At 53.7% G+C, this 18139-nt stretch overlaps 3 protein-coding genes across 3 annotated transcripts; 2 read left to right on the forward strand and 1 right to left on the reverse strand.

The window, feature by feature from the left end:
- Positions 1–1796: 1796 nt before the first annotated feature.
- MUS18 (UV-damage endonuclease) lies at positions 1797–4148 on the forward strand (the record flags this gene model as incomplete). The annotated part of the gene is made up of 2 exons (XM_051451172.1): positions 1797–2453; positions 2505–4148. 2 exons carry the CDS (start codon positions 1797–1799, stop codon positions 4146–4148), a joined length of 2301 nt encoding a protein of 766 aa, XP_051297642.1.
- Positions 4149–10204: 6056 nt separating this feature from the next.
- J4E86_010677 (uncharacterized protein) lies at positions 10205–12790 on the reverse strand (the record flags this gene model as incomplete). Its single annotated transcript, XM_051451173.1, has 1 exon — positions 10205–12790. The coding sequence occupies one exon, from the start codon at positions 12788–12790 to the stop codon at positions 10205–10207; it is 2586 nt and encodes an 861-aa protein (XP_051297643.1).
- Positions 12791–16162: 3372 nt separating this feature from the next.
- On the forward strand, positions 16163–17399 carry J4E86_010678 (uncharacterized protein; the record flags this gene model as incomplete). Its single annotated transcript, XM_051451174.1, has 2 exons — positions 16163–16420; positions 16470–17399. The coding sequence occupies 2 exons, from the start codon at positions 16163–16165 to the stop codon at positions 17397–17399; spliced, it is 1188 nt and encodes a 395-aa protein (XP_051297644.1).
- Positions 17400–18139: the final 740 nt, after the last annotated feature.

The raw sequence follows: 18139 nt of genomic DNA on the forward strand, positions 1-18139 counted from the left end.
ACGCTATCAATTTCAAATTACGTGCCGGAGTGAACAAGACATACATAACCAACCACTTGTGCAATTGTAAAGCTTGGTACACAGCGGAAATATGCGAAATCTTGAACCAAAATATGTGGGCTCGTTCTTAAAACACGATGGGAGTAGGGTGTGAGTGTAGCAACACCCTCGTTCACCGGTCAACCTACCCTATCTACCTCTCACAACAGCGACTGCACAAATAACCACCCACACGCCCAAACGTATCATCCAGGCCCGAGCTAGACACCACACTGCAAACCACATAAACACCACACAAGAAAACTTTGCAAGTGCGTCCCAACACAAAACCCTACGACTTACCTTATTTCTCCACAGTCGACCGAGTACCTACATATCGTACTCTATCTACAACGCCTGCGACAACGATAATGGTGTTCAAAGGATTCATCTGGCTGTGGATAGCAGTATGCGTCCTGTTCTTCATGCACATGATGTTGCTGATGTGGATTAATGGAAAGGGAATGCCGGGGTGGTTGAGGGGGTAAAGGGATAAAGGGGAGGGAGTGGAAGGGGTTGGTGAAAGGTAGACGGGGAGGGGTGAGGAGCTGTGGTGAAGTGGTAGAGGGGTGAGGGTAAGAGTCAGGATGAAGATAAGGAAGCCCGAGAGGGGTAGGAGGTAGACGGGAAGGTAGAGAGCGGAGTGGAGAGAATAGAAATTCGTGTAGGTACCGTGGGAGGTGCTGTAGTGCTGAGTTTGGAGAGCAGGCGATGGGGATGGGGATTCGAAGGATGCTCTGATGTTTTGGGTGTTGCTGTGTCTTGGTTTGTCGTGTGGGAGTAGGAGGCTGAAGAGGTCTGACAAGCAAGTAGTGTTTAGTGTTACGATGGAGGTGTGAACTTGGTATTGTGATTTGAAGAAATTAAAAGGTCGTTGAAGATGGCCTGGTTGTTCATGCAATGGTTTGGTTTGGTGGTGCATATGGAGTCACTCTACTGTTAGGTTGACATGCATGGTATTATCACCTAGTTTTATATATGTACGAGGATGCAGAACAAATAGTGATCAAGACCAGGTGGGAATATTTCAGAGTCGGCTGTGCTGCTCCGTTCCTTGAGATAATCTGGCAGTATCGTAACGAGGTGATCGGTTTCTCGCGCTTTTCGTGAAAAGTCACTGCTACCAAGCTGGTGCTTTCAGATACTATCGTGAAAGATTCATATAAATGGGCTGATGACGATCGTACCCCTTAGATCGCGATATATTCAAGCCATCAGTGGACCGTGTGTTTCAGTGGATCTTTGCACAAATGACGATTGTGCAGATACATTATGCATACCTAGGTAGAATGCCATCTCGTTGCAAGCATGGCTAAACATCACAATCGCGATGGCCTGTTGAAGTGTAAGTTACGTAGCGATAGCCTTCTTGATGAGTTCGACCAATGCAATTGTGCTCGTGATGGGATTGTAGAATGCGAAAGGTGGGATCTGGCATGAGATCGGGCGGGTTCGCTAATCGTAGCCGATCGGGTCTGAGCCGATCTCAGACAACACCAGCGTCATACTATCAAACCTCAATGTAATGACGTAGTCGCGAGCTCGACGCGTTAGCCACCCAACATGGCAATAGAAGCACGGTTCGCGGGTTTCAGCCTCCTTTCAATAAACTTGCTGTTCCCTCTGCAGCGGCATCACCTGAGTCCGGACACATGCTACGTTCCCTTCACAGCATCTGCTCTCGTGTCGCATTCCATCCACCACTCCGAGCGAAGGCAACTTTTCAGAGATCGCGCGTGATTTCCTATCTTCCAACCATGCCCCCTAAGCGGAAGAGATCTGCTGTAGCAGCTACGGTGCCTACGACCGAAGAGGCGCCCCCAATGGACCGATCACAGATGCGCCGAACAGACGTGCCTTTGCCGTCAAACGTCGCGAAGCCTCCTCGTCGCCAAACGACGCGTGGGGGAAAGGCTGAAAAGACCGACCCTAATCTCAACCCTGACATCCTCGATGGAGTCACTGCATTACGCGCATCGCCTGACGGACACGAAAGCGCCGCGCATGATGCTGTGCTGGAATCTGCCGTCAGCAACGGTACTGCGAATGAGGCGAATACTGCATCAGGTGCGCCTGCGAAGAAGAAGGCGCCCTCAGCACCTGCCACAAACGGCGATGCGCCCGTAGCGAATGGCGCCGCCCCTGCAGCGAATGCTGCAAAGAACAAGCGAAAGAAGGCCGGCGCCCAGCAAATCAAAGTGGAAGAGGAAGACACCAACAACAATGCCGTGAATGGCGTAGCTGGAAATGTCACTGCACCTGCAGCCAGCACTGGGGTAGCGGCAGATCCCGACGATGTCGATAACCTCGAGGCTGAGGACGAGGACGAGGCAGAGGTCAAGGAAGCCCTGTCGAGACCCCCACCGGTCAACTCTGAATACCTTCCTCTTCCGTGGAAAGGACGACTTGGCTATGTATGTGTCCTGCAGGTACCTTTTAATCTAAACTAACGAATGTGCATACAGGCCTGTCTCAATACGTACCTCCGCAGTGCTACCCCTCCCGTCTTCAGCTCCAGAACCTGCCGCATCGCGAGCATCATCGAACATCGCCATCCCCTGAAGGACCCCTCCCAGCCCGAACATGCCACTAAGAATCGCCCCGATAAGGAACAACCAGCGGATGTCGCGCGGGGCATGAAATACGTTGAAGAGATTGGCCTCGCTAATGCGCGGGATATCATCAAGATGGTGCGCTGGAACGACAGGTACGGCATCAAGTTCATGCGCTTGAGTAGCGAGATATTCCCGTTTGCAAGCCACGACGAGTATGGCTACAAGCTTGAGCCTTTCGCTGCCGAGACGTTGCGTGAAGCAGGCAAAGTGATCGGTGAGCTGGGTCATCGAGTGACTACTCATCCGGGCCAGTTCACACAATTGGGCTCTCCGCGAAAACAGGTCATTGACAACGCAATGCGTGATCTGGAGTATCATGCTGAGATGCTTTCTCTTCTGAAGCTTCCAGAGCAGCAAGATCGGGATGCTGTCATGATCCTGCATCTCGGTGGAGCATATGGCGACAAGCCAGCGGCTATTGAGAGGTTCAAGGAGAACTACGCAAGGCTTCCTCAAGGAGTCAAGAACCGTCTGGTGCTTGAGAACGACGACGTTGTATGGAACATGCATGAGTTGTTGCCTCTATGTGAAGAGCTTAACATCCCATTCGTGCTTGATTATCACCATCACAACATTCTCTTCGACGATACTCAGATCCGTGAAGGTACCAAGGATGTCATGGATTACTATCCCCGTATTCTTGCAACATGGGAGAAGAAAGGGATCACGCCCAAGATGCATTACTCTGAGCAAACACCTCCTGCGATTACTCGCACGAAGCGGAGAAAGCATTCACCCCGCGTCATGACATTCCCTCCCTGCCCTGACACGATGGACTTGATGATCGAGGCAAAGGACAAGGAGCAGGCTGTATTTGAGCTCATGCGAACTTTCAAGCTCCCAGGCTTCGAAACTTTCAGCGACATTCTGCCACATACGCGCCAGGATGAGAACAAGCCTTGGAAGCCGAAGCCCAAGAAGGCTGTCAAGAAGAGCAAAAAGAAGAAGACCGACGAGCTTGATGAGCTGGATGCGAAGATTGAAGAGGAAGAGCCAGAGGACGTACCACCACCCATTGTACCTGACGAGGAAGTAGGCATGGGAGGACCAGAGGGAAGAGTGTACTGGCCCCCAGGAATGGAGGACTGGCTCAGACCCCCAAAACGGATCATCAAGAAGAAAGAAGACGGCGCCGCTACGCCAGCGAAGAAGAAGCGCAAGACCGCCGCTGACGCGGCCTCCATAGCAAGTGAAGCCGCTCCACTCGAGGATGTCAAGACGCCCATCAAGACACCAGCCAAGAAGGCCGCACCAGCTAAGCGAGCAGCAGCTTCATCGACTAAGAAGAAGGCAGCAGCAAAGTCCGTGCCAACACCTTCGGCGTCAGACGAAGAGGATGATCAACTTAGCTCACCCCCGCTTAGCGAAGGGACCGAGGACGAGGCTCCTGCTGTGCAGAAGCGAAATGCACGACCTGCCGCAACACGGAAGAAGTCTGGCAGGGCCACGGCCCAAGTAAGCTACAAGGAAGAAGCGGATGAAATGAGCATGTAGACAAGTGTGTACAACCAATCTCATCGGTAGCCCCAAGGCAGCTAGTAATGTCAATCCAATGTATGAATACGCGAAATTCGGTCCTTCAAACACGAAATAGCGACATCCAAAGCATAATTCACATCATCTCGGTTGTACGAGGGTGTGTCAAGTGTGCTTGTGCTAGAGGAAACAAACCTCCGAAGCCTGCTAGATCCTTCCCTTCCCGCTTCAGGCCGTTGTCCCGCGCCCCTTCCTTCCCGGCCTTGTCCCCCTCTTTCGTTCTCCGAAACCACTTGTCGTTGCTCTGGCCTACTTTGCTCTAACTCAGTTCTCAATGCGCACTTCCCCACATTATTGACGTAGGAGCCAATGGGTATATCTCGTGTTTCTCGCGCTTACCTATCTATTCACCTTCCCAACCTAGCTGGAGTGGCCGGAACGCATGTACTGTACATACGAACATGTGTTCGTTGGGGGGGAAGACACGAACGCATAAACATGCACTATGTGGACCTTGACATTCGCTAGAGGTGGCAGAGGGGGAAAAAGGAAAGGGAAGCAGATAGGTGCACAGCCCAGCCAGCCACCTCCACGTCGTGATACCCCTCTCACCACACCACACATAGCCCATTCCAATAGGGAAGATAGTAAACATGTTGTGTAGCAGCGGCTCAGGTGTTCTCGAAGCGGTTATCGAAGCACGGCCCGTTGCTGTGCCGCACTAACCGACGGTTGCCGAGGCATTCCGCATATCTTCTTAGCACCTTCCATTGCATATCCCACGGCCGGATGGGGGTTAAACGGCGCATCTGAAGCGAGCAAACATGTCAGCACTTGTTGTTTTGCGGGAGAGAGACAGACCAGGCAGAGAGAGAGAGGGTGTGGTAGGGGAAGCAGGCACAATCACAGCACAGTGCATGAGATGCGTCGATAGCTTAATCGATAGCTTCACATGCATGGTGTCATGCATGGATGTGTTGTGAAGAGGATCACTGGTTCTAGGCTAGCTGTTGCTGCTGGCGTGGAGAGGGGAGCTGCAGATTGATGCAGGACCACGTCGGAGGACATGGACTGGAAAAGGGTAAGAGGGAAAGCTGTTAGTGCGAACTCTAGAGGATAGTCTGGATAGTTACTTTGAGGGGTATGGTGGTGGGGGGGTTGATCGTGGTGTGTCTTGGTTTCAGGTACGAGTCGCGTATTGGAAACCTTGGAAGTGTGGGATGGGTCATTCATGCGTTGTAGTTGAGAGAAAGAAAGGGTCTACCAAGACCGTTATCTGTGGATATTTCGAGAAGCCGTTGAGATGTATGGGTTCTTTGATCCGACGTGTGTATCCATTTCCCTCCTTCGCTCCACTACGATAAAGTTCCAACGTACGATCTCTGGTCTGTTGAATTCCCACCAATGGTACTGCGCAACTGGGTCGGTCGATTTACAAACTGATTTCCCCTAGAGCGTCGCTTGGTTTGTCAACACCAGATGCCAGCTGGGATCTAGAAGGACCCCCCTTCTAGTGTCCGTCGATCAACGATGAACAGCCATGACTCGAATCTAGGCCGTGTCTATTGTCTCTCTCTTGCCCTGCTGCCAATCAACCCCCAGTCACCTGGTTGCTATCCGCAATCGGTTAACTTCCCGCGGCTACATATCTGCAGGTCTATCTGCACAGCCTTGCACAGGTTGAGGTCCATGCCCGTACCATGTCCATGGACTCTTGAATCGAACATTCGGTGCGCTAGTGGATTTATTTTTGCATTGACGATGTGATATATCATGGGTCGAGTGATAGTTACGAGGGGCCGGTAGCCTATCCCAAGTCGTGGCTGAGCGTGGGCAGGGGAGTTGGATATTTTACTCGGCTGCCGTGCGGAATAGCATTGCGCCGGTGGCCCGTCTTGAGGCCGTACCGCCGTGGCTGGAATGGAGGACCATGTGGAGAAGCTGTTTCTGGATGTTTGGTCAGCAGTAGGCGGTGTGGCGTGCTTGTTTGTTGAATTGCAGTGAGCGAATGATGTTTTTGGCGGTTAAGGCGCCGCAAGCAAAGACGATTGTTTCCCGAGGAAGAACGTCTGAACGGTTCGTGTCAGTAGATCATAGCCGTTGTAGAACAACCGAGCCGTCTGAACAAACTCGCGTCGAGACATGATCTTCGGCACTACACACTGTGTATCCGCGGCTTCTAAATTCGCATTGCCATCTTCAACTTATTGCCTTATCACCAACGAACTTGAAAACATGTCGTATATGACGCGGTGTCGTTGCGCTCAGACCTACAGGATCCACATGCGATAAGAACACGAAGACAGTGCTGGACATGGAGAAAATGGAGAAAGGCCGAGCTTGTGAATATCTACGCGAGGGGCCTGAGCTCAGAGAGAAAAAAATCATCAAGCGCCTCGGTGTCCGTGCAAGATACGCACAGAGGAGTTCAGAGGATCCTTTCGGCATCCTGATGCACGGTTGCAGTGGAGAGTGCATAGGCTATGCGGTCCGGCAGTCTTGAATCTCGATGACAGGTGCTATGATGTAGGAGGCTGACAGAATGTGGTTGTACAGGACGATGATGAAGAATACCAAGACGATCATCATAAGAGATTCGACGACAATTAAGAGCAGGAATCGTTGCGATGTACTGACAATCGTGGTTTTCGTGCTCTGGAAAGACGGCATTACACCTTGAGACAGGTCTGTGCTCGTTGGCGTATCTACCATGACGTTATGGCCGTTGGACGACGGTAGAGGTTCACGATGGTCATTTTGCCCAGGAGCCGGTACGCAGCTATCGCCATTAGGGTCTGTGAGGCTTCATTCTCCGAGTGACGTGCGTGTCCGTGGGGTTGGGCGGGCGTCAGACCCGATGAACAATCATGGTGAAGGCGAGATGGGCGTGACAGTCGGAAGCTCCGGCTTTCACGACGCGCAACAGCACATGTTTTGTTCTTGTAGCTTTTTGGACTCTGCTTTACAGACATGTTTCAAGATGAACGTTATTACCAAGAAACTACTGCACCACCGATGTAACCAGAATACAGAAGGCGTACGTGTTGCTCAAGTCGGCAGCGAAACGGAAGTCGCGGCTTAAGAAACCACGTCAAGAGCCTCTATCGCGCCTTCACGATATCTGCTTTTTCCCTCAGCCACAACGTCACCATTCCAAACCTCTCAGACCAATCACTCTCGTCCGGCTCTCCATGGCTAACTCAGCAATCGCACGCGACGCACACACATCCACTACACATCTCACCAGCCGTTTCGGCCCTTTGGTGATCGAGTGCAGTGGCCCGCCCCGCGATCACCACCATCGTGCGCCTCACGCCCGCTACCCTTCGCACGCAGCCCAACGCAAGGCCAACCGCACCCCCATCACGGAGCCTCCAGCACCGTATCCAGTGGAGACAAACAGCAGACAAAGCGCTTCTCTCCGCAAACTACCGGCTATGCTACTCCGCAAAAACTAGTTGTGGTTGTTACGTACAAAGATTGTTTCCCCAGATTTATCACATGCAAGACATAACCGTCGAGCGTCTGTCAGACAAACTCAAGCTCTAAGCCGCGCGCCCAGCGCAACCGTCTTTGTAGATAATAGCCGATGGCCGCATTAGGCATTACGCCCGGCTTGAGTAAGGGGGGGAACTTGCAACTTGTAGTGCAAGTGCAAGCGCCCGAGAGGCGTTCTTTTCGTGGAGGTGTGACGAGACGAGCGGTTCCTGCGTATCCAACATAGTCACCACACCAAACCAACGCAACGCGTCTGGCGTCGTGCTTGCGCGTCATCTCGTCTTGGTAGTTTCTTAAACCCGTGCGCTGGTTGCTGCGATACTTGGGTGCTAACAATAGGCATGGCTATTGCGACAATAGCGACAGGCTGTCGGTAATTCCGAACGAGATTGTTAAGGTTACCTATATCCCAGGGAAGGGAACTGATAGACCACGTTAATAGAGACCGACTATCCCCGAAATGCGACGGCGGAGTGAAGATCTCGAGTCACGTTCTGCTGCGCAATTGGGTCCCATAGCGTCGGGAAACTTGTTACTTCGAAATCCGCGAGTAGTTCCTAGCGCTGCTGATGATGGGGCTGGCTTTCATGCTACAGTACCCTTTTGCTCGTCTTGGCTTGTTCGGCTCAGCTTACTTGCTGCCTCTTCATCATCGTACTATAATAGTCAAGTACCTGTCCGAGGAGCGAAAGATGGAGATGCACGCACGGAGATTGGAGGGGGTAGCGCAGGTAATGCGACACCAAAGAGTCGCTGGGGAATATCGAGGGGTAACGTTAGTACGGAGAGAGGGGCAGTAGTGAGAAAGCGTGGGGTAATGGGAAAGCGGTTGAATTCGTAGTATCGAAATGCCCCGTTACGGGCTGCGCATGAATTACATGTCCGAAAGTATACAGTTTCGAGGCGTCCAACAACGGGCTTCTCTCCGCCTTCGTGTCGTTGTACTTCCCCCCTCTCGGATAGCAACTGCGGCTTTCTGAAATTGGACTATACTCTGGTCCCCGCAATGAGAGAAGCAATGCGCCGACGTCGTTTCTGTGTTGCGATGCACGGGGATGACGTGTGTGACATGAAGGCGCATGGATAGACGTGTTTGCTGGTATGATGTGGTTTGAAGAAAGGAAATAATATGGTGTATGTACGTACATGAGCTGAGCCATAATCCCACGCTGTACCTGGCAGAAAATCACTGCAGATCGCCGTTCGGATGTCCATCGCAGCACAGTAGACAGGGCAAGCTGAGCCGGAGCGAGCGAGCCTACCATCCACACTCGGGTACGTACCATCACCAGCTCGCGCATCGGCATCGCCATGCTACATGTCATTCCGCCTCTCTAAAAGCCATGATTCTTTCTTCTCCATCCAAAGAGGCCAGTCGTAATGTTTCGTTGCCGTCAACCCGGCATCTCCGAAACCTCGATTCCTTTTGCCCCGTGCCGCCGCACTGCCACTGCTGCCAACGCTGTCTGCCGTTCCGGTTCGTCAGCACTCTAATCCGCCATAACCGCCTCTTGCGCGCCACGGCCGTTCGCCATCGCCGTGAAACCTTGAACCCGACTGTGAACCCTGACCCTGCGCAAATGTCCTGTTGCGCAAGGTAGCGCTGTCTTGTAATTATGGTGTCAGTGTGTCAGTTGCTACCACCGTTGCAGCTTGCGGGTTAAGGCATCAGCTGGTGCAGACATGTGAGCAGCGCACATCCTTTTGAGTAATCATGTTATTGTTGTTGTTTGACTGGTCGCTGTAGTACACCCTACCAAACTTTCTTCAATGACGATGTAGATCGTTTTTTGGGGGGTGACATGTGGTTTGATTTTGCTTTCCGACGCCCGTCTCACACCCGTCTCCTGTCAGATGCTTGTTGTGCATGTGGACGGCGCCCGGCAATCTACGCAGGGTTGAAAGGACCGACATGTCCAAAGTCAGCAAGTTGTACGATTTGCTGACCGGCGCCGAACCGGTGAGCCTCGTCCGAATGATGGCCTGAGGACATCTTTTTTTCCTTTCGTTTTTTTCGTGTAACCGCACTTGTAATCCGTTGTAGTGGTAGAACTCCGGCTCGTGCAGCCTTGCATGGGATAAGCGTTGGGATGCATGTGCGAGACCGAGAGTACGATGTCTGTGCAGAGCCCGATCTGGCTGAGGTTGCGCAATCTTGTAAAGATAGGAAAATCGGATGAAAGCCTTCCAAGGTTCCAAGGTTGGTAGGAAGAATCACGTGTCTATTGTTAGCCATGGAGGGAAGGAGCGAGTGGACGTGGGGGTTTTGAGCAGAAGAACGCTTTTCATTTCATTTACTGCGTGCTGTTGTTCACAAAACTTCACATCGTTGCAGGGTATGCCGCATAAAACTATCGCTACAAAAATATACAGAAAATGATGCCGCGACCGAAACCTTGTTTCCCAGGGTCGCTTTTCCCAACCGACCCAATCATGCCAGAATCCCATGAAATGTCGTAAAACCTGTTCATGCACGTTTTTCCTCGTTGGTAATGAGCTCCGTATGTGTGTATGTGCTCAACCTCGTATGTATGTGTGTGTTTGTGTGTAGCTTGTGTCCAGCAAAAGCGTCGTAATCAAAGCACAATGTACTCCCCGTCCACGCGATCCATGGCTCTCCTCCACCGGAACGGATGCTGCATGTTGCTGAAAGGTCCGTTCTGCCTCGGTACATGCACATCGCCGTCTGACCATTCGTCATCTTCGCGCCATACACGTTCAAGCACTTCTAGACCGCTCAGGTTGTTGAAGAACCCACTCTCGCGTTGGATCTCTACACACCGTTGTCGTACCACAGCGCGGTGCTCCGGGTCAACGCACTCCGTGCCGATAATGAACAATGGCCAGAGTAGGAATTTGTTGACACAGCTGGTGATGCCGATCTGGGATATGTGGTAAAGACCCTGTGATACGAGATTCTGGAAATTCAGAGTCGAGGCGGGGAGAGTCGGTTGTGCTAGGCGTTCGGTGTAGAGAAGCGCTGCATAGCGGAAACTCTCGCTGATGTGGAGAAGCGCAGCCTGTTCTGGCGACATGGCAAGCATGGAAGACGTTGCCTCACAAGATGTGGAGTGCATGTCGCCAGGTGACGGGAACTCCCATTCTTGGAGCCGAATGCGCAGATCGTTCCACTCGCTCCAGAACTCAGAGCGGGGATCATCGCGTGCAGATGTGAAGGGGTCGACGTGCTCGGCAATTGGCGTTCCCCAGCCATTACCATCCATATTATCGAAGCTGAAAGAGTAAAAGTCTTTGACTTTCTTGGGGCGGGGAGAGGATGTAGGCGTGTCATCGTTGTCGCGTACCGGTCGGTTCTGACTAAGCAGGTTCAGTCGTCCAAGTCGTGCAATGAGTTTAAACAGCCTGCCTTCGCAGCCAGAATGGTGTTCCATTGCGCCCAAATTGGCACTCAGGTTCATCATGTCGAGCGAATCGCCGCGCACTTCGATTTCTCGGTCATTGACTGCAGCAGTCATAACGTCGAACCAAGTGAAGAAAGTCTCGATCCAGCCAACGAACTCGGACCGAATCGTCCTGTCGCGAAGACTAAGCAGTTTCTGCACGCCAGCAAGCTGGGTCTTGAACTTGGTAAATCCGGAATCGCAGACATGGAAGAGACAAAGAATCAGAAGCGTGGCGAGTACGGAGTCGTCCTGCGAACCATCGTAGTCGACAAGCTTCTTGTTGAGGAGGGCAATAGAATTGGCCTTGTAGTGCTTCTCTTCGTCGGTTGCCTCGCCATGCATCTCGCGTAGCTCTCGTGTCGTCATTTGCGAGTAGGCATGATCTGGTATGAGGCGTGTGTCATGCAGTACACTCAACCGCCGTCCCTCAATACCTCCGCGCATGCGCATGTTGTTGGTAGCGAGAGCACCGATGGCATTCTGCAACTCTTCGTTGCGCATGGCCAGATGTATGATGTGCATCCGGTAAGGGTTCGTATGGCTATCAAAAGCCACCAGCACCGGGCATATAAATTTGTCGTAGTAGTCCAGAAGGGATAGCATCCGCGGGGAAAGGGGCGAAGCGATGGTAAGGCTCTGAGGAATAGAAGTGGTGAGCGACAGTACGTCTTGAGACAGGGGGCCAGAGCCATAGGAAGACATACCCTCCGACGGGAGAAAGGAGAAACCGGGCTGGAATCCGTTGAAACTCGAGCTCATCTCCCCCTCAACAAAAACATCCTGAAACACAACAGGACCCATAGGTTGCGAAGCTGCGCTCACTTCGGGATAGTCGTGTATACTCTGATCTGAGCTTACGCTGGAGCTCATGTCGTCACCAGTGGGTAATGAGCGAGGCGCCTCATGGATGAAGTAGTGGTCCAAAGAGCCCATGGGCGCCTGGTCAAATGGCTGATAGCGTGGTATCGACGGGTCTGCAAACGGAAACTCATCGACGGGTGTGTTTGGGAACTCGCTCGGTGAGGGGAAGTCGCTATCGCTGTATGTGCCCAGAGATGCCGAAGATGCCGACATGCCGTTATCCTCGAAAGGCACATGGAGAGTGGTTTGCAGTCTTTGGAGAGGACCCCTGTGAGGCTGGTGATGTCTGAACTTGGTGGCTTGGGGATGTAGGAATTCGAAGTGCTCCCCATGATGTTGCATGGGATAGCCCATAGGAGTAGACGGAGTGGGTATTGGGATTGGGCTGGTCGGACTGAAGTACTGGTATTCCTGGGGCGCAGAGAACATGGGACTTGTAGGACTCCTTGGTGAATGTGCACCAAAGTCGATGCTGGCACGGTTGTTGAAGTTGTGCTGATGTTGGTGGTCACTGGTGGTGGAGGTAGTGCTGGTGGAAGCTATCGAGTTCATCCGTTGGGCTTTTGGCTCCTGTGTGGCAGTTGAAGGAGGCGACTTTGCAATAGGCAAAGACATGCCTCGAAGCTTTCCACGGCTGGCTACTCCCACGCCCCAAGTTAGAGTGGTACGGTATCCGGAGCATTCTTTCCCAATGTCGACGCACGGCCCACAGTATGGGCGGCGTCGATCACACTTGACTTGACGTTTCTTGCAAGCAAAGCAGTCGTCCGTGGCTCCAGTGGCAGGAGCTCTTCTTCTTCGTTTCCTGGGGGCAGCAGCGGCGGTGTTGGTGTTGGTGGCGGTGTTGTCGACTTTCTGGACCTCAGCAGGCTGAGTGGTGTTGGGAGAGACGGCCATGATGGGTGTAATAAAAGAGGAAGTGCTATTGCAGTACTCTACAACGTTGCATCTGCAGGATGTGGATCGTGTATAGTAGGTGTATGAACAGAATAGACAAGAAGACGAGGGGTAATACTCAATGGAGCATAGAAGGTCGGCGTCACGGTGGGTAAGTATTATTTTGGCTCGACGGGTCTGGGTAAAGGAAGCTTGGTCCCCGTCAGATAAGGTCAGGGCCCTAGCTTGCAGGGCTCTGGTTCTGCCAAGATGAAGGATGCAAAATGCCGCGGCATACTCGACGCTAGGATATTAAGAGAAGAGGTGGTCATCTTGAGAGATGTGCATGAAGGATGTGGCCCGCAGCGAGTAGGCCAGGTGCCCGCATGTTCTCGCAGCGGCAGCGAGGCTTTGGCTGTGGCAACCCCTACCACACCCCACACGGTGACGGCGAATTGCAGGGCAGGGCGAGGTAGCGTCGGGTTACATCGTGGAAAAATGGTGGCACCCCGGCAGCAGAGCAGGGTGGATGGCGACAGAGGCCTGCTGCAGGACGGAGAGGGCTGGACGCCACCAAGACTCCACGAATGAGAGGCTGCAGCGCACACGATCTGCTACCGGCCGCTAAGTTCGGAGCAGCTACGAGGCCACAGCCACTGAGAGAGCTTGTGTCGAGGGCTCCGGGGTGAAGGCGTCCAGGGCGTCTTCGGCTCGCGAGATGCTGCACAGCTGCAGGCGGCCAGCGCTGGCTGCTGCTGATAGCGTCAGGGCCAGCATGGGCAACGTGAGCGCCCGGGCGAATGACCGCACGCAAATGGTCACGGAGCCGACCGAGGCGATCAAGGTGCCGTCGCGAAGACGCATCGAAGCTGTGTAGAAGGGCGCCAGGACAGCCTGGCATGGCCGCGCTGAGGTTTGCCAGTGGGAGCAGGCAGCGACAAGCCGCCCGCTGTGAAGCCTCTGCCAAGGCCAGCCCTGGACGAGTACGTAAGGTTAAAGAAACGGTCGCTCATTAGACAGGACGACAGAGGCCAACCCCGCAGCCGACACTGATCTGCCGCAAGGCATAATACAGTAAGGATTGGGATGCGCGAGGGCTGCGCGAAAGGCTGCGTGATGCAATTTGCGCACCTCTGCACGCGAAGGGCACGTCTGACGGCGCGGATATTGCGATGACATCGAGGACTGAAGACACGGCGGGCCCAGGCGTGAATGATGCAAAGCTGCACGCAATGGCCGGGGTGCCTGGCTGTACCGGACGACTGCCAGCACTGCGCAGCTGTCGTTGCTGCTGTCGCCTGCTCCGCATGCCTCTTGGCAGAACCGTTCTTGTGGGACCCGCTGTGATAACAGCCATGCGGGCCTGATGAGCGCGCGATATGACCATGGCCATCCGACTGCCACCCCCACGGCTGCTGCGACCAGTCCATCGCACTCCCCAAACACCTCATGAGCTCATGAGGTCGCCCTCCGCCCTCCGCCCTCCCTCATCGCATCTCCCAACAGCCTCACCCGTCCGGACTAGGCAGTCCATGATGCCGTGGCTGCGGCCGCCGCACAGGTGCCGAACTCCAGCTAGTCCAGCCGTCACCCACCTTATTCGTGTGCGTGCAATCCGTCGTCGAATGGCGTCTTCACCGATTCACACACGCTAGCCTCATCATACCATTGTGCACGTGAGCGCCAAGTCAGACATGCATCGGAGACATGCGCTACTTTGGTATGCTGGCTGCGCTCCACCACTCAACGATTTGTCTCAGGTAACAAGCAGCTTCAACCTCCCGTCAGCAGATGGCTTTTGTGTTGCTAGACAAGGTTTCATTCTCAGACAGGTCGCTAGCCGTCCGTACCTGGGGAAGCAGTTCACCGTCCATGCGCCTGCGCAAATGTGCACACGCGGGGTAGTATGGGGATACGAGCCAGACCTCGTTTGCCCACTTGGTACGTCTCTCACGAATTCGTCGTGTCAGTCTGCCCTCCTTTGTCCGCAGAAGACCCGCGTATGGTCTCCTGATTCCAGGCCTTGCTATCGCACCGAACAGGACGGAGAGCCTCACGGATGCCGGCAAGAGGCTTAGCTTCTGCCAGGCTAGACAAAATGATAGGACAGTTGCGGCTTCTCACATTCACTCTCAAGCTCCGGGCAATGTCCGACAATCATCCCACTATGATGCATCAAACGTTCAATGCCTGAGGGTCGGAGTTTGCCCGACACGTACGAGTAGAGCAGCTACGCCATGCTGTGGGACATGTCTCGAAGCGAGCGGGCCATGGCTACTCTTTCAAATCCTCATCTCCGCCCTAGCCAATTCTTCCGGCGCCAGGTAGAGTTGTACAAGATCTCCAGGGCTCGCTTCCGGGACCCTCAAATCTACGATGCCCGGCCCGACAGCAGACGTTTCAAAGACTCTGGCCAGGCCGAGGCAGTCTGTATGGAGAAATGCTTCCGTGTTTACATCTTGAAGATCGTCATTTCGCCGGCACTTGGTAGGGAACGACAGAAACGAAGGCGCCCGCAAGCGCTGGATCTTGAACAACCGGCGGCTGCGGTTAGAACAGCGACTAGGGCTCCTCGGACCTCTATTTATGGTCTCCACTTGAACCCTGCGCTAGCAACCAGCACCGTCGATAGGACCCGCTGGGTCTTGGGTATTAGCGTCGATATCGTCTGAACGCATCCGGCTCTTGCACACGCGGACACTGCGCTTTCAAGCGACGCAGAAGAGCGGTCTGATGGTTGCGGTTCGACACAATACTGCGTGCAGATCCGCTAGATACATATCTAGCACGTGAATTGACTATTGGCTGTGGTGGAGAGCGCTTGACAGAGTTTCGGCTCACTAGCTGGAAGCGCCCTAGCTTGCACAGGTAATTTCGACTTCCCACGACGCCATGGAGCTCTCGTGGAGACGAACCTGTGGCCGTCGATGGCGCAATTCAAGTGCACAATCGGAAGTGGGGAGCGAAGGGAGAACTTCCCGAGTATCCCGCCTGCTCGAGAGTCGCGGTCTTTGAGAGACGTTGATGTCAGAGACCGATATCTGGAAGCTTCGTGGTGCAGCGGATGCAGTTAGAGCGTGCCAAGATTTCAGTGAAAGCAGATGTCGTACAGTAACTCCATCTTGCTGGGAGTCGGATGCGATCTGAGATGCCAAGTACTACAACTCGCTTCACGATGCATGAGATGCAATGCTCCACGTTCACGATGCTCGCGTGTGAAATGTCGAAGCTTCTTCCTGGGCAAGGCTGGAGCTCCAAGCTCGGCTCAGCGGTCCATGCATAACCTGATCCCCGCAAACATCAACCCCACAAACCGTCTGACAGCTATGCACGTCATGTCCTACCTCTGAATGCAACCCTGAGTCGCATACTACATCCACGCAGACTATCGCCATGACCTCAAAGTTCTTCTGCCTCCGTTCAGCGCGTCTCGCTGCGCGTTACCCGTGCCCGCGACGAACATTTGCTTCAGCCGCCTCTAGCCGCGCAGACCACGTTCGCATTGTGGAAGTCGGGCCACGCGATGGGTTGCAGAATGAGAAGCAGACGATACCGCTGGCGACCAAGATAGAGCTGATTGAGAGGCTGGCCAAGACTGGTCTGACCACCATTGAGGCAGGCTCCTTCGTCTCGCCCAAATGGGTACCACAGGTAAGCCACGGTTGTTGAAGCTGAGGACATGCGCTGACCACCAAGACAGATGGCCAATTCGGCTGAGATCCTCGAACACGTCCTCTCTCGAACGCCCCAATCACCGCATCCGATCACGTACCAATGGCTCCTTCCGAACGTCAAGGGCTTCGACAACTTCCTCTCCATGTGGCAGTCCAAGTCGCAGTCAGGACAAGACGCATACCCAACACCTCCACCATCCCCAGGCACGGACAACGGACCAGCCCTAAACACCTCCTCCTCAGACCCCAACGCCATGCCCTCCGCCTCCTCCGGCGCTGAAGCCATGAACGCGAGCCGCGACGCCCAAGCCCCCATCCACGAACTCTCCATCTTCACCGCCGCGACCGAATCCTTCACACAAAAGAACACAAACTGCTCCATCGCCGAGTCGCTACAACGCTTTGAGCCCATCATGTCAAAGGCAAAGGAGATGGACCTCAAAGTGCGGGCCTACATTTCCGTCGCCCTCGGCTGTCCTTATGAAGGCCCGGATGTCAACCCACACAAGGTCGCAGAGCTAGCAGTGAGCTTACTAGAAATGGGCGCAGACGAGATATCAGTCGCAGACACCACGGGCATGGGCACCGCACCGAAGACCCTCGAGCTACTCAAGACGTTGAACGCCGCTGGTGTGAACAAGGATGACCTAGCACTCCACTTCCACGACACATATGGTCAAGCGCTTGTCAACTCCGTCGTTGCTCTCGAACACGGTATTCGTACGTTTGACGCGGCGGTGGGTGGGCTGGGTGGTTGTCCGTTCAGTCCTGGTGCGACGGGGAATGTTGCGACGGAGGACTTGGTGCATTGCTTCCATAGCTTGGGCGCGAAGACGGGGGTTGATCTCGAGGGGCTGGCCGAGGTGGGCGAGTGGATATCGAAGGAGTTGGGTCGGGGCAATGATAGTAGGGCGGGCAAGGCGACGTTGTCGAGGTTGAGAAAGGCGAGGGCGTAAAGGGATTGGAATGAGAGTTTTGTGTTCAAGTCGGACTCTTGATTGAGGATGCCTGATTATCTTGATGCAGACTCATGATAGTGGGCCTGCACAATGATTCCGAGTACGCTTGTTCGATTCGCCGGAGACTTCGAATCGAACAAGCCTACTCGGAATGACTGTGGGGTCTCACTATCGTGAGTCTGCATCTGCTTTCTGCCTTTCCGTTCGAAGCGGAGAACAGTCTCAAAGTGTCAAGACCAAGTTAATGGATCAACGTTTCAAATTGACAGCCTGCAGATTTAAATGTTGAGGATAAATCATGCTAGATTAGATTTAGTAGTAGTTGCTGCTGTATGGACTTGTCCGAGATAGCGATGGTATCGAGATGTGTCCACCTAGGATTCTAGTGCCAGTGACAGGCCGTACAATGTGCTCCTCGGTCGTCCCTTCCTCATATACGCCGCGCTACTGATGGTGCAATTCGGACAGTAGGGCTGTGAAGATGAAGGTGAGTCGGTTCACACTAAACAAAAGTTCGTACGCGATATTCCCAATTCACAGGTACAGAAGACTGGAGCCTATTTTCTTGACTATAGTGCGCTGTGTTGCGAGAAATCTAGTGGTCATCAAACGCTCATTCCTCACTTGCACTGCGCTAGTAACGAGGCAACTGTGCCCCAGGGCTATTTATTCGCGACCACACTTGCCCACCTAACCCGTCACTCATAGACCTGCTTTCCAACTCCAATACGACTACG

Source organism: Alternaria arbusti (assembly GCF_024043155.1).
Source record: "Alternaria arbusti strain BMP 1465 chromosome Unknown scaffold_24, whole genome shotgun sequence".
Taxonomy (NCBI): Eukaryota; Fungi; Ascomycota; class Dothideomycetes; order Pleosporales; family Pleosporaceae; genus Alternaria; species Alternaria arbusti.